At 56.0% G+C, this 17,113-nt stretch overlaps 2 protein-coding genes across 2 annotated transcripts in view; one reads left to right on the forward strand and one right to left on the reverse strand.

Annotated features, from left to right (window-relative positions):
- LOC117648406 (homeobox protein prophet of Pit-1) overlaps positions 1-4,188 on the forward strand; it is a 29,137-nt gene extending 24,949 nt beyond the window's left edge. The window contains exons 5-7 of the mRNA XM_034390913.1: positions 3,646-3,684; positions 3,882-4,068; positions 4,120-4,188. Of these exons, the coding sequence (XP_034246804.1) occupies positions 3,646-3,684; positions 3,882-4,068; positions 4,120-4,188 (295 nt within the window). The remainder of the gene's footprint in view (positions 1-3,645; positions 3,685-3,881; positions 4,069-4,119) is intronic.
- A 670-nt stretch (positions 4,189-4,858) lies between these two features.
- Positions 4,859-17,113, reverse strand: part of LOC117648407 (retinal homeobox protein Rx1-like) — a gene marked incomplete at its 5' end in the record, with an annotated part of 32,767 nt that continues 20,512 nt past the window's right edge. Inside the window, one exon of the mRNA XM_034390914.1 lies at positions 4,859-5,310. Coding sequence (XP_034246805.1) covers positions 4,927-5,310 — 384 coding nt within the window. The remainder of the gene's footprint in view (positions 5,311-17,113) is intronic.

Consider the following 17,113-nt stretch of genomic DNA (forward strand, 5'->3'; position numbering starts at 1 on the left):
TTGGGCTGGGCCACCCGAAGTGCGCGCGGTTTCTGTGGTACCCAGTGAGAGCCCTAGATTCAGAGCCTTACCTCAGAGGTACCACTTTGGGTATTTCGAACCCTCGACCCCGAGTGCCGAGGTCTAGTCAACTCCTCTACCCCTGCCGCTCACCACCGAACCAGTTTGTCAGCGGTGATGCCTGGCACTCCCCTCCTGCGCGGGCCGTTTCGAGAAATCAGGGTCCCGAAAAAATTGGTATTTTGACCGGTCCCGAACCCGGACCTGCCGCTTCCCACACTGCTCTTAACCACTGAGCCACCGGGACGCCATGGCACTCGCCTTGCCTGCGCTGGTACCCAATCTTCTCTGGATATACCTCCTCAAGCAATTGGTCGCCGAAAAAATTGTGTATACTACCGGTCCCGAACCCGGGACCTGCCGCTTCCCACACCGTGCTCTTAACCACTGAGCCACCGGGACGCCATGGCACCCGCTCTGCCTGCGCTGGTACTCAATCTTCTCTGGATATACCTCCCCAAGCAATTGGTCGCCGAAAAAATGGTACTTAGAGCGGTCTCGAACCCGGGACCTGCCGCTTCCCACACCATGCTCTTAACCACTGAGCCACCGGGACGCCACAGCACTCGCCCTGCCTGCGCTGGTACTCAATCTTCTCTGGATATACCTCCCCAAGCAATTGGTCGCCGAAAAAAATTGCACACACTACCGGTCCCGAACCCGGGACCTGCCACTTCCCACACCATGCTCCAAACCTCTGAGCCACCGGGATGCCATGCTAATCTCCGCGTCGGAGCTGGTGTTGAAACTTCTTTTCATATGCCTCTGCAAGCAGTCAGTGCCGAAAATTTTTTACATTTGTCCGGTTTCGAACCGGTGACCTGTCATTCCCAAGGTCGGCACCTTTATCCATCGCGCTACCGAATTGCTCTTGCCCCGGTCGTGCCAGCGCCGAGTCTAACCGCGCCGCCCAAGCGTCAAACCCCTTATAGAGCCACAAAGACGCGGACAGAGAGGAGGCACGTGTCTGCCACAGTGTACCGTCACGCCCTTCACCCGTTCAATAAAATGCTAATCCCCGTTTGTCCGCACTAATCAACGGGCACTGGGGGAGGAGGAGTGGGAGGAGGAGGAGGAGGAGGAGGAGGAGGAGGAGGAGGAGGAGGAGGAGGAGGAAGAGAAGAAGAAGAAGAAGAAGAAGAAGAAGAAGAAGAAGAAGAAGAAGAAGAAGAAGAAGAAGAAGAAGAAAAGAAGAAGAAGAAGACCGGCGCACAACTCAAGAAAACTTTGTAAATTTGGCTTCTGATTTCCCTCCTCGCCGATCTGGGATGGCCCCAGAGCCTGCGCCCCTGGCAGCGTAGGCCACACCTGTCTTCACGCGACACCGGAGCTCCGCGGGTTGCCTACACTGGATCCGCAGGCGGCGGACCGAGACGAGCGGTACGCGTCGGGGTGGGTTTTTCGGCCCCGCCGGAAACGGTTCACGAGGTTTGGCAGTGTACCCGATTCCCCGAGGCGGTCGGAAAGTTAAATCGAGAATTTGGAGCAGCGTTCGGGGCAAATTGGGGCCTCGAGGAGGAAGTAGCGATTCAAAGGACTCGAAGCAATTGGCCACCGTGTTGTGGGCCTCGGCGCCCCCGGAGCCTCAAAGGCCCAGTTGTGTGTGTCTTGGCCTCGGCCCCGGCTGGGCCACGCTCTCGCCACTACCGTCAGAGCAAATAAATTAACTCGGGATCTAAATTGTAAAAGCGAAGACTCGAGTCAATTAAGTCCTAATTTTTTAGATAAGTGTTGTTGGTGCAAAAAGGCGGCGGCCCGGCGGCGTTCGCAATTGGTTTAATGAAAAGCTGAGACTTTCCCCCATTCCCTCCTCTCTCCCTCTCTTCCCGCCCCACGGCCATCCTCCGCCCCTCCCATCTCCCTCCCTCCCAGCCCCTCCCCTTCCAGGACCACTGGAGGCGCACCAATTAGCTCACTGTTCCCAAAAAAGGAGAGCTTTCTCTCTCGCGTGGATGGCCCAAACCGTTCGTGGCCTTTTTTCTTCCAGTGCCGTCTCCCCGATTCGAACTGGGTAATTGCGAATGTGAATACCAATGAGTACCAATCTGGGCAGCGCCGGTATGAAAAATACGCGGTTCGCGTGACACTAATTGTGCGCCGTCTGGCGGTTATCGGGGTAGTTTGACCAAGTACCCGTGTGGCCTGCGCGGCCTTCCAGGGCCCCGCACACAATCCCACCTCGGCTGTGTTTTCTCTGTGTGCTTGGCTCTCTATCCCCTACAATTTATATTCGCTGTAATTAATTTACTTTGAGTCTGGGCCGCATTTTAATTAGCACTCTAACAACGCAGCGCGCCGCTTAGCAGACGCCACTTGGGGAGTTTCAACAGTCAAGCTCAGGCAAGCAACGCCCTCCCTCCCACTTCCTTCCCCCACTCCGTCTCTCTCTCTCTCTCTCTCTCTCTCTCTCTCTCTCTCTCTCTCTCTCTCTCTCTCTCTCTCTCTCTCTCTCTGCCATTCCGCTCGGCCCCCGCCCCCTCCGGTCTATCACAGCCCCTCCCCGACACTTTCTCTTTGATTCTCCAAGTGACGGAACACCAGCATGGACGGAGTTTGGCCCCGACAGTGGAGTGGTGCTGGTGAATGCAGCAATAAGCCGAAACCAAATTCCACCCAATTATTTCCACTCCCTTTTTCAAGTGATTTTCTTTCCAGAAATACATCACAAGTTTGTGAGCGAATTTCGAATTTTCACGTTTCGAATTCGAAGGGTTTGTGTGCGATCGGTGCCTTTCGCCTGTCCGTGGCGAGCTGGCCGAATTTCGGAGGATGATCGAATGGCTTACTCGCGCTGCAATCATGCCGTCACGAGCCTTTGTTTATCTTGGCCGCCGGTTAACACAAATGACGGGCATTACGCCCCGCCCCGCCCCGCCCCGCCGCCAAACATCCACGATAACGCTACCAGGTTATTCGCTTTACGTAATCACCTTAATGGGGGTATTAAAACAATGCAGCCATGCCTTCGATCGATGTCGTTGCTGGGGGTTGATCCGCGGTCGACAGGTTGTTTTAAAAAAAGAACGGTTCTGACGCGGGGACGGGGCCCAAGCGGCGTGGACTCGTGTAAGGTTTGGTCACGAAGTGACTGAGTCACTTGGATTGACTCTTGGTTTTACGTCGATCATGATATGTCATTTCTGATATTTCTTGGGTCTTTTGTCACGGGCTACACAATTGTGAAGCTTTTTCGGTGTGGCGTGGATGAAGCAGGGGAAATTATAGTACGCAGGTGTGAAGCTCACGCCTTTTATTTCAGCACCACCTTCCACTTAGCTTTGGACGTCTAAATACACAGTGCAATCCAATGTCGTAAAGAAGGGGTTTGCCTATACCTGTACACATCACAGAGGATTATTTTGAGATGCCTAAAGAGTGCCGAATGTACATCGAGGGGAACCGTTACAAATTACTTAAAAACAGACATTAAAACGATTTTTTATACAGATCACAGAGGACTAGCCAGGGCCTTGCTTACAATTTTCAATCCCTGACCCATCTGGGGATTATTGCAAAGAAGTTGAGTAACAATTAAAACTAAAGATGCCTTTATATTTTTGACGCAGTGTTTTTTTTTCTTTTAAGGAACACAATTGGATATGAAAGCAGCCTGAAACTGGAAATGTTTGTCTAAAACAGCAAATTTAGACGAACCACACTTGCCAAACTACGGCCAACCTCTCGTATACTTTACGTTATTTAGGCAGAAAAGAGAGAACGTTTTCCTTCTGGTCGTACTAAACAACCCTTCCCTCAAAATGGTAACATAAATAAATACACTAACCTGTACAACACATTTTTATAAATATATATATCCACAGTATAAACAAAGAACCTTGGTTTTTTGTACTTCATCCATTCATACAATGTTTACAAGAAGCTCTCAATCTATTTACACAGACACTTGCAGGCAGTACAGGCTCTCCAAGGGTTGCCAAGAGTTATCCAAAGCATCATCATTCCAAAATGGCACATATTAACTGTGTTGGAGTATCACAAGTACCAGAGGTACAACCTTATTTTATGAGTTTGGCTCATTCTTACCGGTATTTTACGTAGGCAGAAACACTTTCAGCTGTCACATCGTACAAGTCTCAAGACAGAATAGTTTTCGTCTCATTCGGCTGAAACGCTAGCGTAAGTTGTCAACCAGCTGGCTGCCAGAACTCGTGCAATCATTGGCCTCAAGTTTCTCACTGTAAGGACACTATATCAAAAACGACTTTGGAATGTTCGATTCAAACAGCATTGCTCGAAGAGTTGACTAGGGACAAGAACCGCAAACCACTGTTTAGTATGATTGCTGTGCACAATGAAACGTAAACATGATCTACACTGTTCAGAAGTTTCCTTAAAAATAAATTAATATTTAACACAGGCTCGACTTGAAAAACGGCGAAGTTCCCCGGGAAGGTAACTTCCGTGATGGAATACCGTTCGCGAAGCGAGCAGGCGAAAACATGACAATGTCATCTGAAAGTCAAAATACCCGATTTTCGGCCTTGCTTCCTCCGTTGAAGTCAGCCGCGCCAGTTCGAGGCTAAGGAAAGCACAGTGCCGGCCAGGCAGGGCCCGCCACGCCGAAGTCTTTGGCGCCGCAGAGGGGAAGACGGGCACCGGCAGCCAAATCTCTAGACGCGTTTTGAGCTCCAGAGTCGCTAGACAGGGCTCAAACCGAGCATGTGACCCCACCAATGGATTGCTCGTGCGGAGAGCAAGCCATTGGTGCGGTCACACGTTCGGTTCGAGTCCTACTTAGCGACTCTGGAGCTCAAAACGCGTCCGGGGTGTTGACCGCCTCCACCGGTCTTCTGGCAAATCCACCGCGCCGCGCTACGGGCCCTGCCGGGGTGTCGCCGCGGCGTGTCACACCATCTGCAGGCCCTTGGTCAGCGACTCGACGTGCTCCTTGGCCTTGAGCCGGAGCGCGGCTATCGACGACGACCTGGGGTCGCCCTGGGCGCCGGGCGGCAGGGAGGGGGGCGGGGGCCCGGGGGGCGGCGACGAGGCCGAGCTGCCGGGGTCCTGGTGCACCACGGGGGGCGTGAGGTACGACGGGTAGCCGGACTGCGGGTGGCTCAGGAAGCCGGGCAGCGCGTTTAGCAGTGGCGACGACAGCCAGGGGTCCACGGGCAGCGCGAGGGAGGAGCCTCCCACTCGGCCCACGGAGTGGTAGTCGCTCAGGCCCAGCCGCGCCGCCTCCATCTTCTCCTGGCGCCGCCACTTGGCGCGCCGGTTCTGGAACCACACCTGCAACACAGACAACGCCACTCCGTCAGCACACTGCAAAAAAGAGCCTTCGCAGCGCAGTGGGCCGGTAGACCGCCGCATGCGGCCGAAACTCCAGACGCGTTTTGAGCTCCAGGGTCGCTGAGTGGGACTCGAACCGAACGTGTGACCCCACCTCGTTCGGAGAGCAATCCATTGGTGGGGTCACACGTTCGGTTCCAGTCCCCTTCAGCGACTCTGGAGCTCAAAACGCGTCTAGAGTTTCGGCCGCCTCCACCGGTCTTCTGGCCCACTGTGCGCTGTTTACCGGGCACGCGGTGGCCGAGGCCCAAAAGAAAGAGCCCAGTAAAACGGCCGGGTCATTTGCGGGCCGGTAGAGCACTTCGTGCCGCGATGGCGTGACCTCAAAGCGCCTCGTCAGTCAGATGAATGACTCCCAGTGTAGGAGCTCCCTGAGTGCTGGCCGGCCCGTCCCAGCGCGCTCCGTTTCAGACGGACGTCCCGAAGGCCTCGGCGGGCCACGAGCCGGCCAGCCGAGCGACTCAGAAGACCGCTCTGTCTCTCTCGCACCCGGAGAGCCCTATGAGTGCGACAGAGCGACTGGAATCACTCGGCGTAACACAGAAAGTTGTTACACTGGTATCGCAAAGCGCAGGGAAACGATTGATTGCAATAATTAAGGGGTGTGCGAGGGAGACAGTGCTCGTAAAAGTGTGACGACAGGCACCAGTGCAGTGGAGGGCTGTTTATCACGCACGCCACACCGGCCAATCGAAGCGGCCTGGCCAACATCGTCGCCCAATAGATGGACTGGCGCCGTTAGATTGCCCGCACCGATTGGAGCCTCCGCACGCACAGTGGGCCGGAAGACCGGCGCAGGCGGCCAAAAACCTACACGCGTTCGCTAAATGGGACTCGAACCGAGCTTGTGACCCCACCAATGGATTCCTCGTTCGGAGAGCAATCCGCATTGGTGGGGTCACACGTTCGGTTCGAGTCCTAGCGACTCTGGACCTCAAAACGAGTCTGGAGTTTCGGCCGCCTCCACCGGTCTTCTGGCCCACTGTGCTGCGCCAACATAGAATTCAACACTCTCCACGCGACTGTTGAACTTCTCCGGCGAGCGGTGTCACCCGCCGCCCCCACCCCACCCCCACCCCCTCACCGGCCCACTCCTCTCGCAGCCCGGAGCAGCCTTCCCCTCCAATTTTATCTAATCTTCTCCGCGTATATAAACGATGCCCCGAAGCCACGATTCCCCCTCTTTCCTTTAAGCGAAGAATGAAAAAGCGTTTAGGACAAACAGGGAGAGGAGGCACGGAATATGAAATCCCTGCCGGGGTCGTCCCCGCGCCGTCCCCGCCCGAGCCGCGCAGTTCGCGGCGACACTCGGACCTAATTCGAGGAGTCCGCGAGAGACCGACTTCCAAGTTCGAGGACGAGAATGAGCCATTTGGCGTGAAGAACAGTGTTGCCACACTAGAGTTCCCACAAGGCACCAGTGTCGAAAGGGCGAAGCTTAGTGGGCGAGAAGACCGGTGGAGGCGGCCAAAACTCTGGACGCGTTTTGAGCTCCGGAGTCGCTAAATCGGACTCGAAGGAAAAGTGTGACCCCACCAATGGATAGCTCTCCGAACGAGGAAACCATTGGTAGAGTCACAAGCTCGGTTCAAGGCCTATTTAGCGACCCTGGAGCTCAAAAAGCGTCTAGATTTTTGGCCGCCTGCGCCGGCCATCGGGCCCGCTCTCTCTCTCTCTCTCCCTCCCCTCACACACGCGGAATGGCGAAGCAGAGCCGGTGGTCGAAATTGACTGGTGTTGGTGGGTGGCTTGCTCTGCGCCGCGCTGCCTCGCTGGCGTTGAGTGCTTCGCAGTGCCTCGCAGTGCGTCGCAGTGATTGGTTGAGGCTGGGGGTGATCCGATCCGGCCTGGCCCCTTATTGGTTCTCTAAAGCAGCGGCGGCGGGGCTGCTAACATCTCATTAGGGCCGAGAGAGCCGAGCGGGGCCGAGCCGAGTGAGGGGTGGTGGTGAGGGTGGCAACACAAACTCTTTAATGAGATCCTTGAGGCTGGGGGCGGGGCGGTGGGGGCGTTGGGGGGCGGCGGGGGCGGCGGGGCCGTGCTAAAGGACGCTAAAGGCCCGTCCTGGGCCTTCCTTTTAATTGGATCCTTCATAAGTTTGCAGGCAACGCATTTAAATAATCCGACCGCGTTTACAAGGCGGTGGTGTTTGTACAGTCGCGCGACACATCGAAATGAACGGGAGGCGTGCTTTGTTTCGCGGGGCCCGCTGTGGGATTCGGAGCCACACGTGAAGGCGGTGCGGTGCAGTCGAACAGCCTGAACGGCTTTGCGTTTTTCCGGTTTACTCCTTTTTCCTTCCCGCAAGGCGCTGGCTCCGAGAAATAACGAAGTGGGCTCGGCGCCGCACGCGAAATGAAACGACACATTTCCTGCAGCGGTGTGTGGGGGGGGGGGGGAAAGTGAGCCTCGCTTTTCCGTCTGCTAGAAACAAACCGAACAAGGTCTAATCGGGCTGTCGTCGGCTGCGGCCCGGCCAAGCCAGGCCAAGCAGGCCGAGCAGGCACGGCCCGCGGAATCAAATAAAGTGAAGGAAAAGGAACAACGATTGGCGGGGATTGGCAGGCGCCCAGAGCGCGCCAAAATAAAAACACTTTGATGCGATCTCTTTCATCTTGAAGCTTTCCCCGCAGTTCCTGTGCCAAATGGATTTCGCTACACAAAGTTTCCCTTCATTTCCCGTCCCGCATCCATCGTACACCGAGCTGTCTGCCTCCACACACGGCAAACTCACTCACGGAACACGGCAGTGGGTTGGCAAGACCGCCGCTCACGCCAGTGATGCCAAAAGTGGGAAACATTTCAGTTGATATGCACTCGTGTTTCAAGTGTTGACCACCTTGGCCTTCCCACCAGACAATGTCTGGGGCTTCGCGAACCCAGGTGCAGACTGAAAAGACAATTCGCAAACCTAGGTACAAAATGAAAACAAAAACACATCGCATCGACGACTATCTTATTAAGCTCATTTTCGTTCAGAAGCATGCCGACACTGTAAAGTGAAATATCTCCCCCCCCCTCGATTTTTGGCAGACGCCGCAGGCCATGTCACCGCCACGCCTCCGACACGACGAGATGGAACGCGAGATATGTGGATAATGCACTGTCAGGCGGAGACTTAATAGCATTAAAACCCGCTATTAGCGGAGCACAAAGCGTCTTGCAGACCCCCCCCCCTCTCTCTCTCTCTCTCTCTCTCTCTCTCTCTCTCTCTCTCTCTCTCCTACACGTACAAGGGCAAATCAAAGATGCCTCGGCAAAATTGGTGACAAGGGAAAAAAAGAAAGGAAATAGGCCTTCGTGTTCGGTGGGTGTGATACATCGGCCCACAATAGACTAATGTTAGCTTTCGGTGTCACTTCAATGACGCATACCTCTCTGGGATTTGGCACGGGAAAAAAAGGTGGAGAGGTTGAGGAGTGTCGATTACGTTGACAGAGAAAACTTTTACCCCTTTCGAAGAGGTGTCGTTATGGAATTAGATCCCAGAGAGAGAGAGAGAGAGAGAGAGAGAGAGAGAGAGAGAGAGAGAGAAAGAGAGAGGGAGAGAGAGAGCAAATGCCTCCTACGTCGGGTCGCGTCACCAGCGCACCGTGGACGCCCCTTGACAGGCGCGTATTGTGAAAACACGCGTACAATGGCAGAGCAAGGAGGGAGCGACTCCGTGTGTGTGTGTGTGTGTGTGTGTGTGTGTGTGTGTGTGTGTGTTTTTTTCCGTGTGTCTCCAACCGGAAAAAGGATGTCCTTGGGAATAAAGTAGATCACTCGCACACACACACTCACGCACACAGACTCGCCGTTCGAGTATATCATGGAGTGCGCAAAGGTGAGCGCGAATGGGTAAAGTGTTGTGTGCAAAGGCACAGGACGACATGACGAGGGTGTCGAGGGCGTCGAGGAGGCAACGCAAAGGAGCCGGCCGAAGTCCCGAAGGGTGCGGAGAGTGCTTCAAGGAAAAGCAGAGCCTCGAAGATTCGCACGGAAAGACAAACGGTAAACTGGCGAGAGAGTCGCCGGTACTTGTAGCCGAACCCTGGTCCGAAATTTCTAGAGTTGGATACATTCTTTGGAGAGTTCGCGAAGTTGCCAGAGCCAGTTCCTGGACATTCGCTCGGCCCTGCTGGGGCCTGGAGACTCCAGTGGAGAGTACCCGCGGAGTGCTGGGGAATTCTCGCCAGCGCTCCAGTGCTGACAGCCTATGGAGGCTGGGGGCTGGGGGCTGGGGGCTGGAGGCGGGGGCGGGAGGTTGGTCCAAGGACCGCCCAGCCCGTTCCGGACTCTGCGGTCCCAATCAATAGAGGCCCACCCCCAGCTACCCCCAGCGGCTAGGGCCTGGCTGGGCTGGGGCACCGCACCCCACCGCGCCCCCAAACCCCCGCAGCACGCAGACGCGGCCCAGACGCAACGCCCGTGCCTCGCTCGCGTCAGTATTTTCACTTTTGCATCCGGAAGAATCAACCAAGTGAGGTTAGTCCGCCTGTCTATCTGTCTGAACGTCAAAAAAATGAATAAGCAAATTTCAATTACGATATCAATTTCGATCTGAAATTCAACTTCGATTCAATTTCAATTTCGTTTAATTGTCAGACTTTCTGATGGTCGGTCTATCTGTCGATCTGCCTGTCTGTCTGTCCGTCCGCGCGCGCTGGGGCTGGGTCGAACCAGGGTCCGCCCCTGCCTCACCGCAAGTTCGCCATCTTTCATTGCGATCACGTCGACGGGCCGATGGGCAGACGGACAGACAGACAGACAGACAGACAGACAGACAGACAGACAGACAGACAGACAGACAGACAGACAGACAGACAGACAGACAGACAGACAGACAGACAGACAGACAGACAGACAGACAGACAGACAGACAGACAGACAGATAAAAGGCAGTTTGGGGCGTAATGCCCCGGCCGGCACGAGTTTGGAGAGGGGGTGGGGCCGGTGGGGGTTCGGACCCGGAGGCCCGGAGGCTCCAAGTCTGTTGATCTTTCCTCTCCGCCATTCCAGCCCGTTCCAGCGTTTCCAGCGCCAGCCAGCCAGTTATTCACTGCCAAAGGAGGAACTTAATAAAAGCCGAAAGGAAGCCAAACCACGTGTACACACCGAGCGGCCAATAGCGTGCCCACACTGCAAGCCAATCCGCGGACAAATTTCCCAGTGCCGCGAAATGCGGGCATGTCTCCGGAAATTTGTTATTGGAAAATCATTGTGCAGAAATTATTCATCTCCGGAAAACCATTTATGGAAATTTTCTTAAGAGAAAGGACGCATATCCCGGTTCACACGGTGGTGGAGAGAGAGAGAGGGGCACCGCCTTTACAGAACCCGATCCGCCGACAAAGAGCACCGCACATCGCATGACTCACTCGCACTCGGAACCTATCCATAAAATTCACGCAAATTTGTCAAAACCATGCAGTGGAAGCATGTCGCGTGAGATCCACAGTTGTGTCGCGTGAAATTTTGCCAGAACAACTTCAAGTTGGAACGAATAAGGCGAACGTCAACAACAACTGCGACTCGTGTCCCCCACCCCTTCCCCTCCACTGCTAATCCCCTTTGTTGACGCCGCCTCGGCCTGGGTTTGGTTCGCGCTCATTAGGCCTGCTTAGCCGCGCGGTGCCAAACAACAACTTTATTGTGTTATGGATTCAGAAAACAACAACAAAACGAGAGATTTGGCGCGGCGAAGCGGCGAGGGCCCCACAATCGCTTAAAGGCGGCTGAGTTATCTCGTCAGGCCCACTATTGCACCCATCGTCAGCGCCAAATTGAGTTCCCACCCCAAACGCCCCACTCGCCCCGCCCCGCCCCGCCCGAGGGCGGGCGCTCCGGGACCAGGGCCTCCGGGAGGCCGGGAAGGGTGTGATGGTTGCCGCGTAGCGGCCCACCACCACTTGAGCACAGTTTAGAAATGCGAGAATTTTTGTCCCCTCACCAGCCTGGCCACCCACCAGCCGAGCCCAGCACAAGACAGCCAATCCTGGCGGCAAAACCAATTGATCTGAAGAGTGTCCCTTCGGGCAGTCCTTTTCCCTCGGAGCGGTCAGGCCGCGGGGCCCCTGGGGATCAGGAGGGCCCCTCCGAGGGCGGCCCACCAGCCCTGGACGGCCTGCGCGGCCTGGGGGTGCTATTATGGTAATAACCCTTATTGCCTTGTTTGTTGGACACACACACACACACACACACACACACACACACACACTCCCCTCCCACGCTGTCCCCAGCCTTCCGGACCACTCGCCCCCTGCCCGCACCTTTCACCTAATTGTCGGAGGCGAAATCCACCGAGAGCGTCCACCGGGAAAAATTGCAGGCCGTGGGTGGGATTCGAACCCAGGCGAGCAGCTTGGCAAAAACTGTATTCCGCGGCGCTCGGTCAGGGAAGCGCGGCCGTGTCGTTATTGGCAGGCAGGGGCTGCCCCTTGGGCTGCCCGCCCATCGCCCCGGGCTGTCTCTCTCGCACCCTCGTGGACCGACGCGAGAGAGAGAGAGAGAGAGACAGAGAGAGAGAGAGAGAGAGAGAGAGAGAGAGAGAGAGAGAGAGAGAGAGAGAGAGAGAGAGAGAGAGAGAGAGAGAGAGAGAGAGAGAGACGCCGCGGCGACGCGATGCCGCTTAATTACAGTAACTCGAACTGACGAGGCGCGCGGACGTTGATCGCCCATCGCCCCTGGTGACAGTGTGGTGGCACTGCAGGGGGAGCTTTTCCCACGGTTTTCCGGGCTGGCTGCAGTATCCATGTCGATGCGGTTCCGTTTTCTGTCGAAAAGCAGCGGGCAGGGTTGAGGAATGCCACCGAGCAGTTTGAAGTTCTAGTCAAGTCCTGCCGCATCCTTTGCGCAAGTGGTTCTCAACCTTAAGGTCACCCCCCGGGTCGCCTGGGGTCGCGGTGGTTTCGTGGCTGGCCTACAGGCCGAGCACTGCCGGGAACAAAAATTCGCGAAAACAGCTTAAAAAGTAGTGTTTTGGGCCGACTTTAAGCAGCCACTGCGTCCGATCCGAGGCGGGCCTTCGTACTTTCTCAACGGGCATTTGATCTTTGGACCTTCCTTTAGCGTGCCTTTGATACGGAGTGCGATTATCCGCCTTAGTTTGGGTGCAGTATAGTCTCAAAGTTGATCAAAACCGACTTTAAAGGCATTTTTGACCGTTTCGATCAACTTTGAGACAGTACTGCTCCCAAACTAAGGCGCATAATCGCACTCCGTAACAAAGGCATTCTAAAGGAAGGTCCAAAGACCAATTGCCCGTTGAGGGAGGACAAAATACCGCCTCGGATCAGACGCAGTGGATCCTTAAAGTCGGCCCAAAACACGATTTTTCACAGACATTTGTAAGCGTTTTGATCAACTTTGCGGCAATACTGCTCCCAAACTAAGACAGATAATCGCACTCCGTAACAAAGGCCTTCTAAAGAAAGGTCCAAAGACCAATTGCCCGTTTAGGGAGGACGAAATACCGCCTCGGATCAGACGCAGTGGCTCCTTAAAGTCGGCCCAAAACACGATTTTTCAAAGGCGTTTTTGACCGTTTGGCGGGCCGCCGGAAAAGTGTTGGCGCCTCCGGCTCCGCCCCCGCGCCCCAGCCGTAGCGCATGCCCGCTGTCCCTTTGATCCTTAACTCTGATTCCTGAAATGAAGTTGCCTGTCACCGTAAGCCATCGAGGCAACAGTCACACACCCAGGCACGTGCACGGCGCACGCGGCCACACACACACACACACACACACACACACACACACACACACACACACACACACACACACACACACACAGAGAGAGAGAGAGAGACAACACACACAGACCGTAACCGCAGGGTGGCCGCCCCGCCCCGCCCCGCCCCGCCACGCGTCGCCCCGGCAACCAGAGGCCCGCCGCCACGCCGCCGCCCACTGCAGTGCGATCTGTTTGTGGAGTGTGCCGACTGTGTACCCAACCTGCTGCTGCTGCGAGGCTGCGGGGGTGGCCCATAATAACGCCTCCGACACCCTCCCTCTCCCTCTCTCTCTCTCTCTCTCTCTCTCTCTCTCTCTCTCTCTCTCTCTCTCTCTCTCTCTCTCTCTCTCTCTCTCTCTCTCTCTCTCTCTCTCTCTCTCCTTCTCTCTCTCCTCCTCTCTCTCTCTCTCTCTCTCTCTCTCTCTCTCTCTCTCTCCTCTCTCTTCCCTCCCCCTCTCCTGTGGGCGTAGCCGAGCCGTCAGGCGCACTGAAGTCGACTCATGGGGCCAATAAGAGACGCGAAGCAGAGGATCGCGTCCTTTGAAAAGCGAAAAGCCCGAAAAAAAAAGAAAAACAAACACGATAGGAACACGATGGAAATCAGAAAATCGCGATGTCGTGGAGTCTCGCTACCCGCGCCAGCTCACTGTCAGAAATCGATTATTATCGAGCAGGGGCTGTTCAGTTGAGTTACAGTTTAGTGACAGTTTTTTTTGCGGAAGTATTTTGATTGGATCAAGGTGGCAGACCAAATGAAGCAGATTGACTCGCCGCTTCATTAGAGGCAAGACGGGAACTCCATCAGCGCAAGTTGAGCCGCACTCGGGCCGAAACCACTGACTCACTCGGGCAGTCGCTGACCGCAGTGCCCGCCCCGCCCCGCCCCGCCCCGCCCCACCCCGCCCCGCCCCGCCCCACCACGCCCCACCACGCCACGCCCACTCACGGTCAAACTCAGAACGCCATAATGGTCGGAATGAAAACTTCTGCAAACGGGACAACTCGATCGCCGCACAGTGGGCCAGAAGACCGGCGCAGGCGGCCAAAATTCTAGACGCATTTTGAGCTCCAGAGTCGCCAAAAGGGACTCGAACCGAACGTGTGACCCCACCAATGGATTGCTCTCCGAACGAGGAACCCATTGGTGGGGTCACACGTTCGGTTCGAGTCCTGTTTAGCGACTCTGGAGCTGGCCGAAGCGCCGCGCTGGGTAGGCAGCCCGCGCAACAGGCGTGCGCCGTAGCCACACTGTTGCCTACTCGCCGGGCGGCAGGGGAAGGGGGGGGGAATAATTAGGCAACACGGGCGGTTTAAACGGCGGCCAGGACAAAAAGAGCGACACTCGGGCGGAGTCAATTTCAGGGACCAACGAGTCCAATAAAATGGAGCCGGCAACGAAATTAAAAATCTCTTAAAGGTTTTGTTCTTTTTGGTCCCATCCCTTTTTGAGGGTCAGGGAGTCCCCCAAAAGAAGTGATGAAACCCAACGAAAATGTGCAGGGAGAAACCTTTTTGGAATTTGCGGGGGCCAATAATGCAAATTTAAATTGGGGAAATTACTTTGGGGCCCTTAGGTTACGCCGGGCCCCGCCCCCTTGGACTAAATATTCATAATCAAGCCACGTTGTGCAGTCGGACCAACTTGACTTTTTTTTCCGCGGCAGCTGGACTAAACGTGCATAATGCTCGGGGGTTGGCAGTGAGGGGGAGGAGGATGGCTGCAGGGGTGCGGGGCAGTGCGGGGCAGTGCGGGGCAGTGCGGGAAGGAACCACATTATCACAGCAGTTGATCACAACTATACACAAACCCACAAATTGATATCCGTTTTCGCCGTCACCGACGATCAAAGACCCTCCGTCCGACTGGCCGCCCCTCCCCCTCTCTCCCTCTCTCTCTCTCTCTCTCTCTCTCTCTCTCTCTCTCTCTCTCTCTCTCTCTCTCTCTCTCTCGCACGGCAGCACGCCCACTCAGCGGTCCCCCTCCTTTCAATCAACTCGTTGTATGGAGCAGCAAATGAAGTTTCAGGGTAAACGTCAGTCTGTAGCGAAAGTGAAGTGCTGACCTGCCCGCGGCTGGGAGGGGCGGGCGAAGGGGCGGGGGAGGGGGGAGTGGGAGGGGAGGGGCCGAAAAACGGTGGCAGAAAGCGACAAAAGAAGAACGCAGATAATGAACTCAAAGGCACACACCGCGTTTGTTTTCGACCACCGATCGACCCCCACGAAACGTGAAGGGAGAGAGAGAGAGAGAGAGAGAGAGAGAGAGAGAGAGAGAGAGAGAGAGAGAGAGAGAGAGAGAGAGAGAGAGAGAGAGAGAGATCCGCGCCGTTTTTGCAAGCGAGCGCGGGCTGGGGTGGGGGCCAGCCGAGCGTGGCGGAGCAGAACGACAAGAAAAATGCGGCAATTACTTCCGGATCCGCTTAATCCGTTCGGGATCGCGCCCACGACGCCGGCGACGCGCGCCCAGCGTGCGAAGGGAGCCATCTGCCCTGCAGTCGTTTTGATTGGCTCATCCGACAGGCCGTGCAACGCGCCGGCTCCACCCACCGGGAGAAGAAGGAGAGGAAGCATTGTCACCCGATAGGCATCTCGTTTCAAGAAATTATTTCACCACCTCTCTCTCTCTCTCTCTCTCTCTCTCTCTCTCTCTCTCTCTCTCTCTCTCTCTCTCTCTCTCTCTCTCTCTCTCTCTCCTTCTCTCCTGGAAATTCGAACGGCACGGCCCAGGCAATACCGAGCCAGTCAACTTGAGAAATGGTTTCCAGGCGGCAAAAAAACGCGGCGTCGACCGACAGATGGCGCCGGTCCCAACCGACCGCTCCGCCACGGCGACAGCACACTGTGCGCCATTTGACCGTGCACGGCCGAAAGACGCGTTTTGAGCTCCAGAGTCGCCAAACGGGACTCGAACCGAGCGTGTGACCCCACCAATGGATTCCTCGTTCGGAGAGCAATCCATTGGTGGGGTCACACGATCGGTTCGAGTGCCATTCAGCGGCTCTGGAGCTCAAAACGCGTCCGGGGTTTCGGCCGCCTGCGTCGGTCTTCTGGCCCTCTCTGCGCCACTGCGAATCACGTCGCGGCAAAAACAACAACAACAACATCAACAGCAACACGCTAGCGTGAAGTGATAATGACTGCCGTGTACCGCCGCGACCGCCGCCACACTGCCACCACGCGTACGGCGCGCTATCTCCATCGCGTCGGCAAGGCTAGTCTCGCTCAAATTATCAAGCAGCCCTCCGAGTCGTCCGACAGCGAAACGCGGCATGCCAAAAAAATTAAAAAAGGAAGGACGGGACGACAAAACGCGACGACATGCGGCCCCCTTTCGCTCTCGATTTTGAATTGGCCGCGGAGTCATTGCGGCCGACTCCTTGCACGTTTTACGTTTCACGCAGTCGTCGTGTCGATGGGACATGAAATATGCACGACGAGTGGGGCAGCACGCGCGCTGTCGGTGCACGCTGGCGTGCCACAGTGGGCCAGGAGACCGGCGCGGGCGGCCGAAACTCTAGACGCGGTTTGAGCTCCAGAGTCGCTGAACGGGACTCGAACCGAACGTGTGACCCCACCAATGGATTCCTCGTTCGGAGAGCAATCCATTGGTGGGGTCACACGTTCGCTTCGAGTCCCATTTAGCGACTCTGGAGCTCAAAACGCGTCGGGGGCTTCGGCCGCCTCCACCGGTCTTCTGGCCCACTGTGCGCGCTGCCGTGCGCTGGCGTGCGCGCGGCTGACGGCCGGCCGACGGGGAGGTGGCGACGCGCGGCGACGCGGGGTGGGGTAATTGGATTACAACCGGAAGAGCGCCGGAAAACGTATCAAACAGGCGACTTACAGTGGCGGGCCGGGCAGGGCCCAGGCAGAGCCGAGGCGGACCAATCATATCGACACGGCCACATCCGAAGACCGGCGCCATCATCACCCCGCGCGTCTTTTTGCACGGATCCGGAGATTCGCAACACTGAATCACGTCAATATGGTTTGCCTCTAAAATTTTAATTTTTTTTTCAGGTATGGAGATTTTTATATT

This window comes from Thrips palmi, unplaced genomic scaffold, assembly GCF_012932325.1.
Source record: "Thrips palmi isolate BJ-2018 unplaced genomic scaffold, TpBJ-2018v1 HiC_scaffold_3, whole genome shotgun sequence".
Classification (NCBI taxonomy): Eukaryota; Metazoa; Arthropoda; class Insecta; order Thysanoptera; family Thripidae; genus Thrips; species Thrips palmi.